Here is a 21,776-nt window from a genome sequence, read left to right as displayed (position 1 = left end):
AAAAATGTACATGTCACAAAGGTGTTAAAACACATTCTTTCTCCTCCTGCTGCTTCAAGCCACCACTGCCCCAAGTGGAATGGCAGCCTTTTGTAGCTGCATTACAATTAAAATAGGGATGGCGGGGAGAGGAAGTCACTGTTTTCCAGCATGATAAGGTTTCCATTGTTCAGTGAACAAAGCTATGCATAACTCATTGACTCTTCCCATGTTGGAAGCACAATACACTACAAAAAAATCTCTATGTTGGCTTAATTTACACAATTTATAGAAATGGCAGGGTATGGTTTTTCTGTGCCCAGAGTTGGTGGTGGGGTTATTAGAACAGTGTACCTACAAGCAGGAGTAGGAAACCTGTAGCCATACAGATGCTGGTTGATTCCAACTCCATCAGCCCCATTAATGGCTATAGAAGACATGAGTTGTAGTCAAAAACATCTGGATGCTGCCAGGTTCCCCACTCCTGCCCCAAGCCCAAGGAGTGACCTTGAACATCGCATTTTAAAAACTGCTCAGTGTTAAGTGAATTACCTTCTCACAAGACTTTCAGAATTTGCCATGGCTGCTTGAGCTTTTATCCTTTCCTGGCTTAGTTCTAGAGTCAACTTTTCTACATCATCTTTCAGACGGCTGTTTTCTTGCAGGACTTCTGAAATGTGACAATCGGCAAAAGCGTGGGGCTGATATATTTTCTCATCGAGAGTGCCGGGGAAGAACTCTTCATTTCGGGGGTTCAGCTGACTAGGTTTGACAAGATCCTTCTTCAGGATTCCTGAAGGCTTCTCTTTAGCATCTGCTTTGCCAGCTGAGAGCATAATCCTCCTCTCTTTCTGAAGCCTTTCTACAGTTTTTGTGAGGTCCTGTATCTCTCTGTTTTTGGCAATCATTTCCTGATTTAGTCTTACCAGCTTCGCTTTAGAGTGAGCCTGCTCCACCTGGTATTCTAGCGACTGGAGGTCCGCATCATCTTTTGCTTTCTTCTGCAGCTCCAGCTGAGCTAACTGGTTTCTGAGAGAGTTGATTTCAGTCTGAAGGTTTTGCACTGTGATCTGGTGGGCTTCATTTACACTACAAAGTTCTCTTTCATGAGCTGCAAGGGTGGCGGCCTTGTCCGGAAGCTTCTGCGGCTCGTTCAACAGCTTATATTCCAGCAGCTGCTCAAGCTCCCCAATCCTCTTCTCATACTGAATCTGCAAAGACAAGACCCCATGAAGTGATGCTTCCTAGGTAAATTAGATTTGCATCATACACACAGCTGGGATAGCCCAGTTGGTTAGAGCATAGTGTTGATAACGCCAAGGTTGCAGGTTCGATCCCCATATGGAACAGGTGTATATGCCTGCATTGCAGGGGTTTGGACCAGATAATCTGCAGGGTCCTTTCGCAATGGGCTGTATTGAGACTAACTGTGAACGCAGCTCTGCTCATGGGATGCTTCCATGGGAGCAAAGGGAAGAGGCAGATTTTAATAATAATAATAATAATAAAAAATTTTATTTATATCCCGCCCTCCCTAGCCGAAGCCGGGCTCAGGGCGGCTAACAACAATTAAATAATCAAACAATCAAATAATCAAACATTCTAAAAACATTCCATTATAAAAATTAATTAAAGTCAAATTAATGGCAACCGTTGAGCAAAATTCTGTGCAGGTTGCCAGAGGAGGGAGTCAGGCTGGGACCTGACCAAAGGCCTGGTGGAACAACTCTGTCTTGCAGGCTCTGCGGAAAGATGTCAGGTCCCGCAGGGCCCTAGTCTCTTGTGACAGAGCGTTCCACCAGATTGGAGCCGCAGCCGAGAAAGCCCTGGCTCTAGTTGAGGCCAGCCTAACCTCTCTGAGGCCTGGGACCTTCAGGATGTTTTTATTTGACGAGCGTAGGTTTCTCTGTGGGGCATACCAGGAGAGGCGGTCCCGTAGGTACGAGGGTCCTAGGCCGTATAGGGCTTTAAAGGTTAAAACCAGCACCTTAAACCTGATCCTGTACTCCACCGGGAGCCAGTGCAGCTGGTATAGCACCGGATGAATGTGATCTCGCAGTGAAGACCCTGTAAGGAGTCTCGCTGCGGCATTCTGCACCCTCTGGAGTTTCTGGGTCAGTCTCAAGGGCAGCCCCACGTAGAGCGAGTTACAATAATCCAGTCTGGAGGTGACCGTCGCATGGATCACAGTGGCTAGGTCAGGGCGAGAGAGGTAAGGAGCCAACTGCTTAGCTTGGCGGAGATGAAAAAATGCCGCCTTTGTTATAGCTGCAATCTGCGCCTCCATGGAGAGGGAGGTGTCGAAGATTACACCCAAACTCTTAACGGATGGTGCTGGCACTAATTGCACCCCCGCTAGAGATGGGAGTTGCCCCCTCAATCCCATATCGTCCCGTCCCAGCCAGAGGACCTCTGTCTTCGAAGGATTTAACTTCAACCGGCTCCCACGTAACCATCCAGCCACAGCTTCCAAGCATCTGGTCAGTGTGTCTGGGGCCGAGTCAGGGTGGCCATCCATCAACAGATAGAGTTGGGTGTCATCAGCATACTGATGGCAGCCCAGCCCAAAACTCCGGACAAGCTGGGCGAGGGGGCGCATAAAGATGTTAAAAAGCATCGGGGAGAGTATCGCACCCTGGGGCACTCCACACACCAAGGAGTGGCGGGATGACAATTCCCCCCCAAGCGCCACCCTCTGTCCCCGACCGGAGAGAAACGAGCGCAGCCATTGAAGGACTGTGCCCTGGATCCCCACGTCGGCAAGGCGGTGGTCCAGGAGTTCGTGATCGACCATGTCGAAGGCTGCTGACAGGTCTAGAAGAATCAGCAGCCCCGACCCGCCTTGATCCAGCTGCCTGCGGAGATCATCTGTTAGGGCGACCAGAGCCGTCTCGGTCCCATGACCAGCGCGGAAGCCGGACTGGAATGGATCCAGAGCCGATGTTTCATCCAGAAACCTACCAAGCTGTTCAGCAACCGCTCTCTCAATCACCTTACCCAGGAATGGAAGATTCGAAACCGGGCGGTAATTGGATAGATCTAAGGGATCTAATGATGTTTTCTTTAAGAGCGGGCGCACCACTGCCTCCTTCAGTTCCCCTGGGAATGTCCCGGTGCCAAGGGACAAATTGATGATATCCCCCAGGGGGGCCCGCACCTCGTCTGGACACGCTCTAATCAGCCAGGACGGGCACGGGTCGAGAGGACAAGTAGTGGGCTTTCCAGCTCGGAGGAGTCTGTCCACATCGGCTGGGGATATCCGGTCAAAGTGGTCCAATACTGGACCCGAGGACAGTCGAGGGGCCTCCAGTTCCTTTATTGTATCCAAATTGGCAGGGAGGTCATGGCGGAGCAACAGGACCTTCTCCGCAAAGAAGCTCGCAAATGCCTCACAGCTGTGTGTCAAATTATTATTTAAATTTGGCTGTCCTTCAAGGGATGTTAAAGACCGAATTATACTAAATAATTGCGCCGGGCGAGAGCTAGCGGATGCAATGGAGGCCGAGAAGTAGGACTTCTGAGCGGCCTTCACTGCCATCTCATAGGTTTTCATAAAAACCCTATAAGATGTTCTTGAAGCTCCGTCACGGGCACCCCGCCATACTCGCTCTAGCCGTCTGAGGTCCCGCTTCATTTTCCGGAGCTCCTCGGTAAACCAGGGAGCCCGGTTTCTGCGGGGTCGCAGAGGGCGCTTAGGTGCGATCTCATCGATGGCTGCCAGGAGCTGGGTATTCCAGCCCTCAACAAGCTCAGTCAATGAGTCGCCAGGGGGAGCAAGGTCCCGCAAGGCTTGGCGGAATCTATCAGGGTCCATCAGCCTCTGCGGGCGAGCCCAAATCGGCTCGCCACCTAAGCGGGGTGGGGGTGGAACATCAATCCTGGCTTTCAGAGCGTAGTGATCAGACCATGGCACCTTCATCGAAGGAAACATGATCACATCTATACCGGCCCCAAAGATCAAATCCAGCGTGTGGCCTGCTTGATGTGTGGGGCCCGAAACAAACTGGGAGAGCCCTAGTGTCGCCATGGAAGACACCAGGTCCAGAGCCTGTGAGGAGGGAGTGGCATCAGCATGGATGTTGAAGTCCCCCAATACCAATAGGTTAGGAAACTCCAAGGCCCAGCCGGCCACAGCCTCCAGCAGGCCTGACAGGGTGGCTGCTGGTGCGCTAGGTGGCCGGTACACCAGCCAGACAGCCAAGCTCACCTCGGAGCCCCACACTAGGCCAACACATTCAATGCCGGGGATCGATGGCGATGGTAGAGCCCTGAAAGAACAATTTTCCCGGATTAATAATGCCACCCCTCCCCCCCGGCCCACAGTCCGTGACTGGTGGAGGACGGAGAAACCCGGGGGCGCCATCTGTCGTAAGGTAACAGTATCCCCTTCGCGCACCCAGGTCTCCGTCACACAAGCCAGGTCGACCCCCTGCGAGATGAAGAAATCTCGCAGGGTGGCGGTTTTGTTGCCTATAGACCTGGCATTGCACAACACCAGTGACGGAGGTGAGTAATCCTTGTTCACCCTACCCTCGTCTCTCGGGATGGGGCGCAGATTGGAAGGGGTACGAGCATATCCGTATCTCGATCCCCTTCGCCTATAACATCTGCCCCCACCGCCATACCTCCCTCGCCCCTCCACAGTAGGAATCCCAAGCCTCATACTCTCCTCGATTTACAAAATATAAAAGCAAGCAAACAGGCAAAATTTTGTGACTCCCTCACCCTTAACCCCCCGTGCAGCTTAAGGAGAGGATAAAAGGAGACCCTAATTCCGCACCCTAAAAGGTTCAGATAAAGGAGCACCCTAATTCAGGAAGTTCTGCAAATGGAAGCAGCCTTCCACACACATTGCTAATATGGAAGCAGGTAGGCACCTAGACCCACATCCCCACTGGGATGCTCCTCTGAGCCTAAGCAAACTTGCTGTAGGCATCTTTTGTTATGACTATGCAACTGAATCTGCACAGGAATGAGCATACTTATTGTCCATGAATATGCCTGCATTGGAGCATGTCTATAATAATAAAGGTATTGAAATTTCTGGTGCTAGAATACAAAGAGTTTTTAAAGAATATATAAAAGGTAACTATGATCTAATTCCCACTCCTTGGTTCATTACTGTAGGATTCAGTTAACACTTGGGAACGCCTAGGAGCAGCTCAAACTACTCGTCGGGAGAAACAAAAACTACGCAACCACATCAAAGCAATACTGCTGTTTAAAAGCACAGTGGAGTCTAAATCACCTTTATCTTTTGAAACTGCTGCTCCATGGCACGGAGACTTTTCTTCGCTTCATCATCTTTACCCTCAAGTTCGGCTTCCAGCTTCTTAACTCTTCTCTCAAGAAAATCCACTGTATTCGCTTTTGCTGATGGATTGCCTTCCCCTTCAGAAGCAGTGGCCGTGGCAGCGGCATATATCAAAGCTGGCAAAGAATTTGGGTGCCTTCGTTTCAGTATCCCTTCCATTTCTTTAACCTTTCAAAAATTAGGACAACAACTATTAGTTACTGTGTTTTAACTAGGCTGAAATCACATGAGCTGCATTTTCCCAATGACAGAGAATATACTGACAGTAATTAAGATCATGGATGTAATCCTGTCTATGCACTTTGCACTGCAAATGTTTAGAAATAGTGCTTCCAAATTTAAAATTCTATCATTAATGAGACACGGCTGGGATCCAAAAAAAGTCACACAGCAAGTTGTGCCTAAGAGTTTGGGCACACAGAGAGGCTTTTACAACTTTTTCTTTTTATAAAAAAACTGAACAGCAGACCCAGTGCCTTATCATAATACTCCTCTCTTGCAAAAATGGTTTGCTAGATGCTAGGAAGATGAACACTGGTGTCGACTGAGAACAGAGAAGGGACCATAGCTCACTCATAGAGATTTGCATGCAGATGATAACAGCATCAATCCTGGGCATTACCACTTAAAATAAATTAGGTAGCAGGTGAGGAAAAAGACCCTTGGCAGAGACCCCAGAGAATCACTGCCTGTTACTGTTAATACCCAAAGTTCTCTTGAGGATCTGAACCTAGTTGTAGGATTCTTTCCCATATGCCATAAACATATACATACAGGAAATGAAAGTATAAGGAAGTAATAGCTTTAAAAGGCATCACCAAATTACATGAATCAACTATTAAAACCACAAAATTATCTCTTGACATAAATATCTATAGACTACATAATTAATAAAAATCTTTATTTTTTTTCATAAACACATGTAGTAAAAACTTCATTACCTATTACTTATCCCATATCTGAAGTCTGGATTGCAGTTTCTTCTCTGACACTTGATGCTCCTCACCTACCTGGAATTTGGTGCCCTACCTTTGGATATAATGCTATTTGAAACATTGCAATATATAGTTAAGATATATGGGAAGCAGTGTTTCGTTGTGCCGATGATTTGCCATTATTCCTCTCTCCTAAAGCATAAATGAGGAAAGCGGTAGCCCTCCAGATGTGGCTGGGACAACAACTCCATTCTTGACCACTAGTCATGCTGGCCAAGGCCAAGCAAAGGCAGCCGGAGTCCACAAACATTTGAAAGGCCACAGTGTCCCCATCTCTGTCCTATAGCACTCCCATTTACCTAATTTTAGCAACCGAATCAACTCTGGCAAACAGTGGGTTGACAGATGTCACACCGAGATCACTCTTTGCTAGTTGTGCACCATTAGAACTGGTACAATCTAAACAAATTAAGATCAGCCCTACAAGTGCCTAAACACGTCTCTGATGCTACCATACATCTCGAAACTGGATTCGTAAGAATAGAGGCCAGAGTATGGCTCGCCACACTAAATTACCAGCAGAGACTATCCTTGCTCCCTTGACTGTTAAGGGGAATTGTTTTACTACGTGCCTGCCGCTCAAGGTCTTGTATTCGTTTGGCATCTGCCGCTCTGTCCTTCAACCGTTTCTTTTGTTGTGCAGACTGATTCCCAGCTTCACTTCTAAGCTGATCCACCTACACAGTACACAGAAAGGCACACAGAGGAGTGATGTAAGCAATCCATTCATTTTATCATTAGCACGACCTCTTCTTTAAAACCGTTAAAGACTTGCATGTGTACGAACAAGAACGATAAACACAGAAATTGGTAACCACGGTGCATAGGAAATGATCCCCTCAATCTTATTTACAAAACTTGTAATTTAAGCAGCAGGGGAAAATCAGTACCAGCATGGTAAATGAATGGGTCGTTTTATCCCAGTTTAGTTAGTGCCAAATCTCATGCGCAGAATGTTCTAACTACATATTCTGGAGTGGAAACTGAATTACAGCCTAGATTCAGACAAACCCTGACCTACCGTGAAACCAAAGAAAGGGAGACCATAGGCTGAGACGGGGAAGCTTGCTTGGCAGCCTGTGACTGAAAGTCATGCCTTTGGGAACTTTATGACAGATAAATCTATAATCATAAATGTGCAAGCAGAACTGCTTGAGCCCCTGACAGCTGGAAACCTGAAGGACGTTAGATGGGATTCAGCCCAAGTGTCACTACTCAGCTCTGGCCAAAAGGGAATTGCAGCAACCATTCCCAAAGTAAAATCCCTGAAGTTCAGACTGCATGGTGCCCTAGTCTTTTCTCTTATCTCTATGTGAAAAAGTAAGATTTTGCTGGCTGGTCTCAGACGGTCTTTGCCTTGCTACTGCCTTGAACGGTACTGGAGGGAAGTGTGACAATGCAATCACCTCATGCTGCAGTTTATCAATTTCTTCTTTAGCTCCTCGAAGGCGAGCTGCATCTCTGTCTAAGAGTTCCTGATTTTCTGCATACCACTGGAGTCTTTTCTGCAAGCGACCAATTTCGTCTTTGTATGATTCTTCTACAATCTTCATCTCATATGATTTTTCAGCTAGGAAAAAATGTTCCAGTTAAAAAAGTGTGACAAAGCATATCCGACTCAAGACTAAGCTTATTTTGGGCATTGGGGAAAAAATAGAGGCAAATTAATTTTAAATATCTTAAAGCTTTCTATAAAAGCCGTAAGATATTTAGATTTCCTCTTTGTGGTGAAAATGATGCTTGTAAAGAAAAGCTATAAATCATTGTTTTAAAGTCTGACGATTTGTTGTGGTGGCAGAGAGCTTTTTCGAGAGCTCCTATTCCTTCCTTTCCATTCTAATAATATACATAGGAAGACCAGACTACTACTGATATGCAAAGAACCAGTGGCCTGGAACCAACAACCCCCCCCTCCAATAATTCCATCCCACGTTGCCATCAAAAGGAATTTAGGGAAATTTCTCCCACTGCCCCCAGTCTTTGATGCATACTTTCTCTCTCGGAACTGCTCTTGTTGCCTGTCTCCAACTCATATGTGAGCAGTTTCCTTTACATGCAAAGGGTCCTAGGTACAATCTCCAGCATCTCCAGAAAGGAGCAAGATCAGGTGATGGAGAAGACCCGACACTTTGAGGAGGACCTTGCATTAGGCAGCTTCCTATGCTTGTATGATGATAAATTGTTTCATTTGTGAGATTTCCATCACACAGGCCCACCCCCTGGTAGACAACTCACAGAAGCAAGTGTTGTGCAGTACCCTGCTCACGTGTTTCTGGAGGGGTAGCTGCCAGTGTACATATAATCCAGCTACTGCCCCCGCCATCTCTCTTGATTACTCCACTCTTCCCTGGTGTGTTAATGCAAGACACAGTATCACAAAAGCTTAATACAGTATTAATGGAAACACAGATTTTATATTCAGTGAAGTAAAAGATCTTATTATTAAACGGAGGATTAACCTGTTCAAAAGCAGTGCTTTACCTGAAGTGGAAGTGATTTGGGCTCTTGCTAAATCTCGTTCCTTCTTCACTTGCACCAAATCTACTTCAAGGGCTTGCTTGTCTTGCTTTAGACGCTTTCTCTCTTCGAGCAAATTGCTTTCTATAGTCTTCATCCCCCACACCCCAGGAAAACAAAAGAGAGATACAGAAAACATGCCATAATAATAATAATATTTTTTTATTATTTATATCCTGCCCTCCCAAGCCGAAGCCGGGCTCAGAGAGGCTAACAACAATAAAAGTAGCACAGCATTCGAAAATCAATTCAGCCATGAGGATAACACCTCTTCTAACCATTGAAGTGAACTGAACTGATGCCTGGATAAAGTGAGAGATTTCCAGGCATGGATCTGCTGTACTGGGGCCACAGCATGGGAAAAAAGAGCCTGACCTGCACAGCAGAGGAGAGCAGATTTGTTATTTCCCTTTGTGCCAGCAGAGTCAATATAATGCAAATTATAGTGTCTTGTTTGGAGGTCTCCATGCAGCTTGGCCACAGCAATTTATCGTAAATGGCCCATTTGTTTCATTATTTGAAATAAAAATAAATAATAGTAATAGCAACTTGTTGGCAAAATGTATAATGTTTTAAGTGGTGACTATTTCAGCAAACTAGTCTAAAGAAAAAGCATAAGTACTTGCCTTGGCAGCCCGAAGTTCTAAAATCAGGTCAGTGAAACTCTGATTCCCAGCTGTTTCAGCATTCTGCATGCCACATGATAAAAGGTTATTTTTATCCTGTTGCTCTCTAGTTTAATTTTGAAAAAAAGAGAGGGTTATTAATTTTATACAGCTCATGGTTTGTTGAAGTAGTTCTATCTAAACACTATTCCTGCAATTAAATCAGAGTAATTTTTAAAATATCCAGTCCTTGTTAACTCATGCTGGCCTGATTCACATGTCACGTCAAGGTATAGTTTGGTGCTGATTGTTGGAAGACTGTTTTATTCTCTCTGGTGAGAAATATTGGTGAATGTTTATTTTCCCCAGTACTGTCAGAGTGAGAGGCTGTGAATCTAGTGGGAGTCAGCACCCATAGGTAAGAAGCAGGGGTGGGTGAATCTTAAAGTACCCCAGGTGAGCTTTGGGATAGGCTGCCTGAGACTTTCTCTCTCCCTCTCTTGTGATTTATTGTGTCTTCCGCCTCTCCTTCCCCCTTCCTTCCCTGCTGCATGGGTATTCTCTCTTTATGTGATGGTGAATTGGTTGGATGGGCACTGTACTGTTGACTGCTATGATGCATTAGGGGTTGATGTGAAAAGGTAATCTGCATGCAGCATGTATTTGCAGGGAGTTGCACAGAGACAGGGCACAGGGGACCATGCAACTTGGTGACAGAAGGAAAAAATAGGCACAGCTCAGTGGTGGCAATGGAACAAAAGATGCTCACATCTGATGCCTATACCTGCCTCCCCACAGCTCCAGAATACTGTTGGATGCTCTTCCACTGTGCCCAACAGCTTGGTGGTGCTATTGCTAAATGCCAGGTCTGTACAGAATAAGACAGTGCTCATTCATGGATGAGAGTGCCCAATGGCATGCATTACTGAAACATGGGTGAGAAAGATGGGGGTAGAGGATTATACCCTTGGTCTTATTTACTGGTAGGTGTATTCTGTCACTGAAAAAGTGCAATTCATATGATTTTCCTCAACCTATTTAACACACAGGAGCAACTTTTTCTATAAGTGTTAGTGAGGGTCCTCTCCCCCTTTTGTCGAATGGAATGTTAATGTGTTGTATGATACCCCTTTTCTTTGGTATAATGTATTCATGTATATATATTTTTCACTGTAAGTTCCTTGAAGACTTTTTAGATGACAAGCGACTAAATTTAATAAAACAAACAATCATTGTTATACTACTTCTTGAAAAGTTAAAGAAATGGAAGGGACACTGAAAAGAAGACACCCAAACTCTTTGCCAGCTTTGATACATGACTGCTGCTACAGTCAAATGGTATATAATTTTCTAAAATAAATAAATGATATCTGTGATCCTAAGCCTGATTAAGCTGACTTCAATGGAAGAATTAAGTTTAACTCCCTTCCACACAAAAAATTGGACATGCATTTCAATCCTATGTACGTTTACTTGGAAAAGAGACCTATAGTGTTCATTGGGGCTTAATCGCAAGTATGTGGGCAGCTTCCTCTTTACATTCACATTAAGACCTGCTTAAAGTCATCTACATTTTTCATTAGATCCTCAAATAAACTCACCGTAAAGACACCAACTCAGCCATCACACGCTGGTTCTCTTTAAACATGTTTTCTTCATTTTTCTTGTTATTTAGCTGCAGCTCTTTCACTTGCTTATATAATCTTTCATTTTCCTTCATTGAAATATCAAGGATTAATTCACTTAGTTGTTATGTATTCATGTGAAAGACACTTCTTAGAAATTACTCTTTACAAATTCCAGAAGGGTAGCCTTTTCTTCCGTCTCCATATAAATAAGTACCTCGTTGAACTAATCAATGCACATTGTCCCTTGCTTATGAATGGACTAACATTTCCATGCATGTCCCAGCAATTGTCCAGCTGCTCTACCTTCATTATCAGTCTTTCATCTACCAATTTCAGATACCAATGTCTTTTCATATACGAGATCTTTATTGTCATTGTCCCATACAGAACAATGAAACTGGAAATCTACATAAAATATTCAAAAACCCCTAAAAACTCTGAAACCCCATTTTAAAATACAATATGCCAAAGAGACTCCTTATGCTACATTTAGAACCAGAATTGCATTTGCGTAGAAACTGTTTCTCAGGAGGCTAGTCCTGGTCTTTATAACCCTATACCTTCTTCCAGAAGGCAGAAGCTGAAAGAGATAATTTCCAGGGTGTGTACTATCCTGTGCTATCTCTGCAGATTTCTTATGGCACCTGGCAGCATAGATTTGATCTAAGGTGGGAAGAGTGCACCCAGTTATTCTCTCTGCAGTCTTTACAACCCTGGACAGCATTGTTTTTCCCCTGGCCGTGCAGCTCCCAAACCACACACACAGACCATAAGTTAATACACTCTCCACAGTACAATGGTAAAATGCCATCAACAGGTCCTTTGAGAGATTGTTTTTCTGGAGGATTCTCAGAAAATATAACCTCTGCTGTGCTCTCTTCATCAGGTCTTTGCTGTTTTCTCCCCAGGTTAGGTCATCTCTCAACTCCATTCCCAGAAATCGAAACACCGAGACCTGTTCCACGCACTTCCCCTCAATAGTAAGTGGTGTGAGGGCCATTGCCTTTGACCTTCAACAATCTGGTCAATTCACTATCAAGCTCCCCACCTCTCCTTTTATTTTAATACAATGCACCATAGTTCTCAACCTGGATACAGCTTTAAAAACTGACTGTGTAAATACTTTGTAAGTTTTACTCAGTGAAGCCACAGTATTAAGTATATCTACCTGTTGATACCCTTGAAGGAGAGTCTCCTGATTTTGGACTTCTTTTTGGATTTCTTTCAGCATTTCTCCATCACCAGGAATTCTTTCCAAAGCATTTGACAGCTTTGTTCCTTTGTTCGGGTCTTCTCTGTTATTTAGCTGAGAAAACATGAACTATGAATAACGTATACTTCATAAAATCACTAGGAAGAAAAAGCCCTTATTAACAGATTCCTGTACATTTAACAGACTGTTCTCTTATTTGTATCTTATGCCTGTCTCCTTGCAATATAGCAAAACATATTAAGGGGGTGGGGAGCAGCTTGCTTGGCTACCAGCTGAAATAGCCTTCTAAACGCAAAAGGTCACTTCCTGCAAGGTGTTTTAGCTAGCTATGAGAGACAACATTTTATCCATGGCTTGCCATGATTCCCAATTTGATTTTATCAGAACTAAAATGAAATATATAGTAAATGCTGTTTTTAGTGAACTGTATTAAAAGTGTTTGTTTTTTTAAAAAAACGAACAGGGAAAGGATATAACTAGGTATAGTACCTGTGTTTGAAGAATGTAATTTTCTTGGTTTAGCTGAAAAAGGTCTTTATCTTGTTGCATTTTCATTTCTAGGATCTTAGTCTCCATTTCCTTCTCCTTTTGCAAAGATGCGGCTTTTAGATTCTGAATCAAATCATGGGCTTCGGCCAATTTTTCCTCTGCTTCCTGAACTCTCTGCAGTAAATAAAGCTCCCTCCCACTATTTTGGGATGGAGAATATGAGGCAACCTGTGTGGGGGAAAAGTATACTATTCTGACAACTCATCACACAAAATTTTCAAGGACTGAATTTTCTGAGAACCATTTAGCATTTTAAATTGAGAGAGGAAAACAACAACAATGCAAGTGAGTTTTCCATGAAACAAGATGTCAGCTTCAAGGTCAACTTGTTTCAAGTATGAGGTAGCTTTGGCACTGCAGAAAAAACTTCATGCATTAAAAATGTAGTCAGTTGTTTGGGAGCACCCTGTGCTGTAGCATAGATATGCATGTTATCAAATTAATAGATGGAGAACCATTGGAGATGAAGTGAAATCAATATCATTTACTATGGTTTGGGTCTAATTCAGTATTTCCACAAATGGAAAGTCAAAAGGTCTCCTTATGGCAGGCATAGGCAAACTCGGCCCTCCAGATGTTTTTGGGACTACAAACCCCATCATCCCTGACCCCTGGTCCTTTTAGCTAGGGATGATGGGAGTTGTAGTCCCAAAACATCTGGAGGGCCGAGTTTGCCTATGTCTGCCTTATGCAGAAGAAGAAGAGGAGTGTGGATTTGATATCCCGCTTTATCACTACCCAAAGGAGTCTCAAAGCGGCTAACATTCTCCTTTCCCTTCCTCCCCCACAACAAACACTCTGTGAGGTGAGTGGGGCTGAGAGACTTCAGAGAAGTGTGACTAGCTCAAGGTCACCCAGCAGCTGCATGTGGAGGAGCGGAGACGCGAAGCTGGTTCACCAGATTACAAGTCTCTTAACCACTACAGCACACTGGCTCCACCAGCCAGAGGCTATGATTCAATGAAGGCTTACATGAATGAGCAGGGATAGAAGTTGCCTCTTCCTACACTCTCATTTATGGACCTCTGCATCCAACCTTATGCAGTTTTTAATGACAGCTGTCCTGCCTCCAGTGGACACTTACTCCATTAAATTCAAAGAGAAGGCAACACACTTTTGTAACCCGAACGGGATCTCTAATGCTGCACACACTTTTTGTGCAATTATTTGGATTTACATTATAAGTGCAGTGTAAATCAGGCCACAGATCAGAACAGATAGAGTGCATCAAATTACATATGTATTCTCTTCTCACATTTGTGAGGGTAGACAACCTGGGTGATACTGAGACACTCCAGGACAGCAGGGATTCCTACGACTCTACAAAAAGTTTATATCTGCTGCAGTACTGTTATTCCCTTGCAAGTCCCCTTAAAAAATTTCAATTTAGGAGCAATGACTTACATTGTGTGTCTGTAAGCAAGAGTCACTTTCTTTAGCTGGCTGTTGAAGACTGCTTGCAGATGATTGTCCAGGTGTAGCACAGTAATTTCTCTTTGTAGAAACTGGATTGTTTGCTGTCTGTATTGTCATAGTTCCAGAAAATGTTTCTTTGATGAGAAAAAAATATATAGTGGGCACTGTAATCTTAATAGCCCTAGCTATTTATATGGAGACATAACATTTCTTTGAACAGATCATGCAATGTACAAATGGAAAAGTGAATACTACTACTGGGCGAAATTCCATGATGCCTGTTCACTAGTAGAATAGACTTCTGCTTCCATAAAATAACTTCCCCTTCCGTGACATTAAATGTTGCCCACTGCTGTTGTCTTCCTGCTTTAAAATTACAAAACCAAATACTGCTGCCATACTTCCAAACCACTTTCCACAGTTCACTATTCTTCTTTATATATCCCATTACCCCCTAAGTATTTAAAATGACATATAATCTTCTCTTACAATTCTCGGGGGGGGGGGGTCCACTTTAAACAAGGATCAATCCTGTAGGGAACATGCATGTTAAAACAAGGCACTTGTGTCTGACAAGTCATTTTACAACTTCACCCCCTCACCTTATTTCTGTGCTTTTATATTGTAAACATGCCACCATCTAAAATATTTCCTTCCTGCTTTAACAACCTTACCTACTCAAAGGTCTCTAAACAAATCCCACTGCTACTTATTGTATCTAGAATTCTGACAGCAAATCCTTCTCTAAAACACATCCTTTGCACAAATTCTTTCACTTAATGTTGTGCAGCCAAATCCTATACAGATTGACCACATGGTAAGTATGCACAGGAATGCATTTACAACTTGTTATCCCAGCCTCAGCCTCCCTTCACTTTGTCAACTCCTCCTCCTCCTCATCTAGATTTGGATTGTAAACAAATTCGGAGAAAGTTCTATATTTTTCAGAGTATCCTAAACAGAGCACTGTGTTTACCAAACTGAAGGACACTAACAAATAGGTCCTCAATTTTTTGTTTTGAATTCTGACTTGCTTCCCTGAATCATCAAACTTGATAATCTATCCCATCTTCAAAAAGCAGTTTAGAGAAGATGCACAAGAGCTCTTTGTAATGAGAAGCTGAGGGAAAAGAGCATGCACAGGGTGATCTTTTCCCTTTGGGACTCCTCCATGGCCAACTCTTTATCTGCTGCCTTACAAATAGTCTCAGGCCACAGTGGCTTTGCCTCGGGAACTCGAGGTCAAAGATACTCTGCAGTCTCAAACAGTTTGCTGAATATAGTTGACAAACTGGACGTGCAGTTAACTAACTACACCTTGCTTTAAAGAAGCTGAAATGCCTTGTGCAATCACGTTGCTATGTTGAGCACTGGTAAATCTACCAACAATTTTTTTTAGGTTAAAACGTATGTTTGAATGTATCTAAAAGTTCCACGTTTTTAAACAGTATTATCATCTTGCAAGAAGCAGTATGCAGTAATATTTAACCTTGAGGAATCCTACACTTGACATTTTCCCTACATTAAATCAAACACATCTGCATTAAAGAGACACTAAAAATCCATTACCTTTTTGTCTTGGAGGAGATTTTGTTTTTAAAACTGGCTTTTTGACGTTTTCCTTGAATGTCTTCTTCTCATTAATTGTGGAAAAGTGCTTTAATGGAGAACTGGATCTTCCATATCCAGAACTCCTAACAGAGCTATGGGGTCCACTTAGAGATTTCTTTCTATGTACAGCAGCTGTATTTTTGGTATTTCTGAATGTTACTTGTTTGTTCATCACCGAATTTAGACCTTCTTTAGTCCAAGTGTGGGACAGACGGGTCTGGAGACAACATTATATATTATTAAATCAACCAGCCTGGCTTTGAATGTAAAATCAAGTCAAGTGTTTACAATGAGCTTAACACAACAAGTTTTATATAGAGTGCTCACCTGTCAATCATCAGGTAAGGTAAAGGTAAAGGTACCCCTGCCCATACAGGCCAGTCTTGACAGACTATAGGGTTGTGCGCCCATCTCACTCAAGAGGCCAGGGACCAGCGCTGTCCGGAGACACTTCCGGGTCACGTGGCCAGCGTGACATCGCTGCTCTGGCGAGCCAGAGCCGCACACGGAAACGCCGTTTACCTTCCCGCTAGTAAGCGGTCCCTATTTATCTACTTGCACCCGGGAGTGCTTTCGAACTGCTAGGTTGGCAGGCGCTGGGACCGAACAACAGGAGCGCACCCTGCCGCGGGGATTCGAACTGCTGACCTTTTGATCGGCAAGCCCTAGGCGCTGAGGCTTTTACCCACAGTGCCACCCGCGTCCCCAATCATCAGGTATCAGGTGACAGAACTTCAAAGGAAAGAATCTGCTTGAATTCAAGCCAGAATGCAAAGGAAGAATTGGGAGCACACTTCCTGTTAGCTAGTTAGAACTTTCCCTGGTCATCAGGCCAGGCAAAGTAGGGCATAGTGTGCCCAAAACAACCTGGTGAGCAAACCTCTGAGGCTGGCAGGTCAAATGAGACTCAAGGGAATAGAGGTTCCACACCAATGATATATACCGGATTACATTTCAATGTGTTGTGCTATTCAGCTCATGTGTAAAATTTCCTCTTAGCTCCCAAAGTCTGGAAAATGAGAATAACCAGGAAACAAATTTGTGTGCCCATGCAGAGGTACCATCTTCTGTGGCAGGGTGAAGCAGCCTTCCTGGCACTGCCACCACTGCAGCTTACCTGGATGGGGTCAGAGCTCTGTTGGCCAATCCAGCACTACTGCTGGTGCACCTAAGCAGCCTTGACCTTCCATTGCCCTGCTCTATCCAGGTAGTGCAGCGACACAGCTGTCAGAAGAATGGCTCTGCCTCACCGCTACTGATGGGCAAACTGAGAGAGGTGAAGGCTGCATTCTTAAAACAATTTGCCTGGAAGTAAGTCCCACTGAAATTGATCTCGCTTACCCGAGTAAACATGGGTAAGAGTGGGATGGAAAGAAGTCTGATTTAACAGGAATTGTTCACAATTGTTGATAATATTATAAAGGCCTACTAAGACTTCTTTGATATTCAGCTGCCTAGCCCTCAGCTGCTTCAGACACAGAAGACAAGGCACCTTCTGTCTTCAAAGCTACATAATCAGAGAAGATTAGCCAAGAGTGTCAAGACAGGTGAGGCAGGAAGAGGTCAAGGAGGAAACTGCAACAGCGAAAAAGTTAGAGCAGGGGTCAGCAACCTTTTTCAGCTGTGGGCAGGTCCACTGTCCCTCAGACCATGTGGTGGGCCGGACTATATTTTGAAAAAAAAAAAAAAATGAACAAATTCCTATGCCCCACAAATAACCCAGAGATGCTTTTTAAATAAAAGCACACATTCTACTCATGTAAAAACACACTGATTCCTGGACCGTCCGCAGGCCGGATTGAGAAGGTGACTGGGCTGCATCCGGCCCACGGGCCTTAAGTTACCTACCCCTGGGTTAGAGGAAAACAATGGGGAACAATAGTAGGGATTCAACAACAGAGATCTTTATTGGCTGAGCCCAGTGTCTTGGACTTCTTTCTAGGGAGGCTAATTTAGTTAACCATCTTTGGTGCTTGGTGAAGGTAAATGAGATAAAAATATTAAGGAAGAAATAATCAATCAATTAATCCTTGTAGCACCCAAGGGCCTAACTAGTGAATATTATGTACAATCTGCTTATTAAACAAACAAACAAATATGATATGTGCATAGCTGATCTTTATACTTGCATAAATCTCTTTAAGACACTGAGCTGCCGTTTACCTGGTTAGTCTTTTTGTCTTGATGCAATACTGAAGAACTTGGGAGACTATTTTGCCTCAACACATCATGTTTAAGTTTATCAATCCGTTTGTCCTTGCCAGTCCTTTGATGAGGAATCAGTTCACTATCTTCCTTTGCAACAGCTTGAACAAAAACATTCTCTTGTCCACTATGCTGCTCCAATGAACAGCCAATGTTTTGCTTTTCCTGAGCAGTATCATTCTGCTGCTCTTCCAGTATTAAATGGCTCATTAATTCATCAGAGCTGTTGTGTGTTGCTTTCACAGGGCTACAGAAAAAGAGTGAAGAAAGCACAATCCAAAGATTCAGAGATTATATGCATTACACATTATTGTTACTTGACTGTTAATGGGATACATTAAGACATATGGCCTGATCCTGCAGGATGGGCTTTAAGCAGTCATGGAAGAAACCGTAAGTGCTGGAGGCTAAAAAGCAGACCTTATATGAGGTTGAGTGGAAAAGACACAGCTTGATATTCCCAGTTTTCTTTAACAGCGTTTGCAGGTAGGGCTGGGAATGTCCCTGCCTGAAACCCTTGACAGATGCAGCCAATGAATGTAGACAATACTGAGGTAGATGGACCAATGGCCTGACTTAACATAAAACAGCTTTCTATGTTAGAAAAGACTAGGGTTGGCTCCTACAGCTGGCGCAAAGAGAAGAGCTGTTCACTTATGCTGGAAACTCTGCCCAGTCACAGCACCTGTTCTCTTAGTTTAGCATTCTGCAGGACTGAACCATTAGAATCTATTTCAGGTGCACAACAGCATGCCAGCTTCAAAGTTAAGCCAATAACTGTATTAAGTGAGTACTGGCAGTATGGGACTTAATCTCAGGATTAGGTTTTAAGGACTGATCTGTCTCAACTGCAAAGCACAAACTGCAAGCTTAGGCGAACTCCCAAATCATTTGGACAGAGGTTGAAGAAGGGGGAGGGGGCAAAGAACAAGACAGAAAGAAAGGACATTAATTGCCATAAACTGTGTATTTTCTAGAATGAATACCTTGCAGGGTCCCTGGTAAAATCTGAATCTGCTCTGATAGGTTTCATCAGTTCTTCTATGGTGGGGAGATCTAAGTGGATGAAATGACAACATTCTAGATCAACAAACAGTAATGAAATACTTTCAAATGAAACTCACCCACTGATTCTGTGTTCATGTACATGCATGTGCACATCCAGTATGTCTTTGGCTATAGGTAGTCTCCTGTTATATGTAGTGTGATCTCTCCTGTCTATGGCATAACATTCCTTTTGTAACAGCAGCAATCCTTTTGAGATATAATTCATAACCTCCCCAGACTATTTACAAACCAATTAATCTTCACTTTTATGTATGTGTTCAGTAACTGTCTTACATTCTGGTCAGGTCTCCTGTATATGCAATTGTCAGGGGTTCAGGAGCAGAGGCACAGGAAATGGAGAGCGAGGGGGAGGAGTCCGAAGGAAATGTCAGCGATGACAGCGGTCCGAGGTCTCTGAGTCTTTCCAGCGAATCGGAAGATTCACAGAAAGAGGCTCCCATGGTCAGGGCAAGGGGGGTGCCTAGGGGGACACCCCAGGAAGAAGGGGCCAGAGGGGACTCAGAGAGCAGCAGCTGGAAATCAGGACCAGCGTCCACACCAGAGTGCAGTAGGGGGGAGGAGTCCCAGGCATCGGGATCAGGCGGCGCGCTACCAGCAGAAGAACAAGAGGGAGGACTGGCCACGCCTACATCGGGGAGCGAGGAAACGGTCGAGAGGAAGGTTGAAGGCTGGGCGCGCGCGCCAAGTTCAAATGTACAGGAGGGCGGCGCAGTCGGCAGCCCGGATAGGGAGCCAGGTCCCAAAGCCCGCCGAAGAGAGAGGGAGGAGTCAGGGGGGTCAACGTCTGCGTCGGAAGAATCCAGGAAGGAAGGGACCCGGGGGGGTAGCAGGACCCAGAGGAGAAAGGAGAGACGGAAGAGGTGGAGTAAGGCTAGAATCTTAAACTGGTGTACAGGGGGCGGAGATTCAGATGGAGCTTCGCCGGTCTAAACCCTAGACGTAGAGCTGGGGCGCTCCGGCTTGAGAATGGAAACTGTACTTCAATAAAGACTTTTGTACATTACTACCGGCTAGCGTTGGTCCTCTGTGAGCTGGGACCTGGAGCCAGCTCTGACAGCAATCTTTTGTAGTGAGTGAACAGTTTGTGTGACTCCTGGGTCAACTTTCACATTACTAAATGAACACACTCAAACGGTATCTGATTAAGGACCTACCACTCTAAAAATGAGCAACTAAGTCGTCAGTGCTTCAAAATTTACTTTCATGCTGTGCTAGTATCTCAGCAGGTAGCAAAGACACAGATGAATAATAATTCACTGGGTGGCAGTTTCCACAGCAAGCTGTTGAGGGTCAATGGGGCTAATAGTCACTTATGAAGACTGTATGTGGAAGATGCTCCTCTTTATCTTGGCCTTTGAGACCATTAAGATATTGTTTTATGTTGCACACTTCTTTTGCTGAATTTGTTCCATTTGGAACATTTTTATGTGCTTTTATGACTGTAATGGATTTACTTCTTTTTATAACTGTATATTATCTTGCTACAGCCTGCTCTGGGACCTTATGTTGAAGGGCAGGTGATAAATATTATCAATAAATAAAGGGAGAGAAGCTATTGTGAACAAAAGAATGAGCCATGAAGGATCTCCGTGGAAACCAAAACACTATCCTCAAAGCTGAGGAAGACCTCATAAACATCTAGGCAAGTGCGGGTTCTGATGCAGCAGACAGCAGGATGAGTCATCATGGAATTAAAAGGGAGATTTTTTTAAAAAGGACTTTGCCCTCAGCCTGGCTCAGAAAGTGCTCTTGAAGCCATGTGTACACTAGAAGACAGACTGCATTAACAATTATGCTTGCCTTTGCAACAGCGTGCAGCCAATCTTTTAACTAAACTGTGGTTTGGTGCTAGTGCAACTGAGGCCTACTAAACATATGGATTGAATGCTGGAGATGGGAAAATAGTGTCTCAAGAGGAGAGGTAAAATAACATGATTCCAAGAGAATTCAAGGACTCCATCCCCAAGCCACCAGTGTTGGTATAAGCTTGTGCTGGAAGCAATAATAAATCAGGAATCATTTATGTGCATATGCCAAAATAAAGTTGTATTGGGAATTTTCAATATTTACCAGAATCAGTAGTGGAGGTATTTTTGGGACAGCCTTCTGTGTTCGGTGAAACATCTTTAGCCAAGTTCTCTTCTATTTTACCACCATGAATTCTTTGCTCATCAGAATCTCCTAAAGACTGCTCAATATGGCAGTAGGCCTGATGCAAAGCTTCAATGTCACTATTCGTTTGTGCACCAGAAATACCTGAGGAGGGTCAGGTGAAAAAGTCAACCAAGATGAAGTGAGCTGAAATGTCAATAAAGCAATAGCAACAATTACCTAAGATACTAACAGTAGAATCGTGTCCACTGAGAAACATGTCTTACTGAGTTCAGTGAGGCTTACTCCCTAGTAATGGATAAGGGATTGCAGCATTAGGCTACAATCCTATGCACACTTCCAAGAGTTCAGTAGGACCGACTTCCAAGGAAGCAAGTTCAGGATTGCAGTATTAGGCTGAAGTTCACAATAATTAAATATTGGTTGTCACCAGTGACAAAAATATAATTACATCCTTAGCCATTAAAACTCAGTAACTAGTAAGAAAAAAACAAAGCATTTCTCTTCTTCAATTCAGAACTAGATTTTCAAAACTTAGGAATTGCCTACATAATCTTTTACCTT

At 43.9% G+C, this 21,776-nt stretch overlaps 1 protein-coding gene across 4 annotated transcripts in view; it reads right to left on the bottom strand.

Annotated features, from left to right (window-relative positions):
• CEP162 (centrosomal protein 162) overlaps positions 1-21,776 on the bottom strand; it is a 40,198-nt gene that overhangs the window by 3,769 nt on the left and 14,653 nt on the right. For 2 of the 4 annotated variants that reach the window (XM_083431131.1, XM_083431132.1), the window contains exons 11-24: positions 21,171-21,356; positions 19,019-19,088; positions 17,991-18,279; positions 15,786-16,044; positions 14,205-14,350; positions 12,741-12,968; positions 12,207-12,344; positions 11,012-11,124; positions 9,432-9,537; positions 8,770-8,896; positions 7,695-7,858; positions 6,861-6,965; positions 5,228-5,461; positions 532-1,190 (exon numbers count right to left, since the gene is read on the bottom strand). In XM_083431131.1, the coding sequence (XP_083287257.1) occupies positions 532-1,190; positions 5,228-5,461; positions 6,861-6,965; positions 7,695-7,858; positions 8,770-8,896; positions 9,432-9,537; positions 11,012-11,124; positions 12,207-12,344; positions 12,741-12,968; positions 14,205-14,350; positions 15,786-16,044; positions 17,991-18,279; positions 19,019-19,088; positions 21,171-21,356 (2,824 nt within the window). Of the gene's footprint in view, positions 1-531; positions 1,191-5,227; positions 5,462-6,860; positions 6,966-7,694; positions 7,859-8,769; positions 8,897-9,431; positions 9,538-11,011; positions 11,125-12,206; positions 12,345-12,740; positions 12,972-14,204; positions 14,351-15,785; positions 16,045-17,990; positions 18,280-19,018; positions 19,089-21,170; positions 21,357-21,776 lie in introns of all 4 variants that reach the window. The other 2 variants (XM_083431129.1, XM_083431130.1) reach the window with 1 other exon arrangement.

This window comes from Podarcis tiliguerta, assembly GCF_965153285.1.
Source record: "Podarcis tiliguerta genome assembly, chromosome: 3".
In the NCBI taxonomy this organism is placed as follows: domain Eukaryota; kingdom Metazoa; phylum Chordata; class Lepidosauria; order Squamata; family Lacertidae; genus Podarcis; species Podarcis tiliguerta.
Note: the sequence above shows the minus strand (reverse complement) of the source record. Positions and strands in the feature narration are given on the sequence as shown.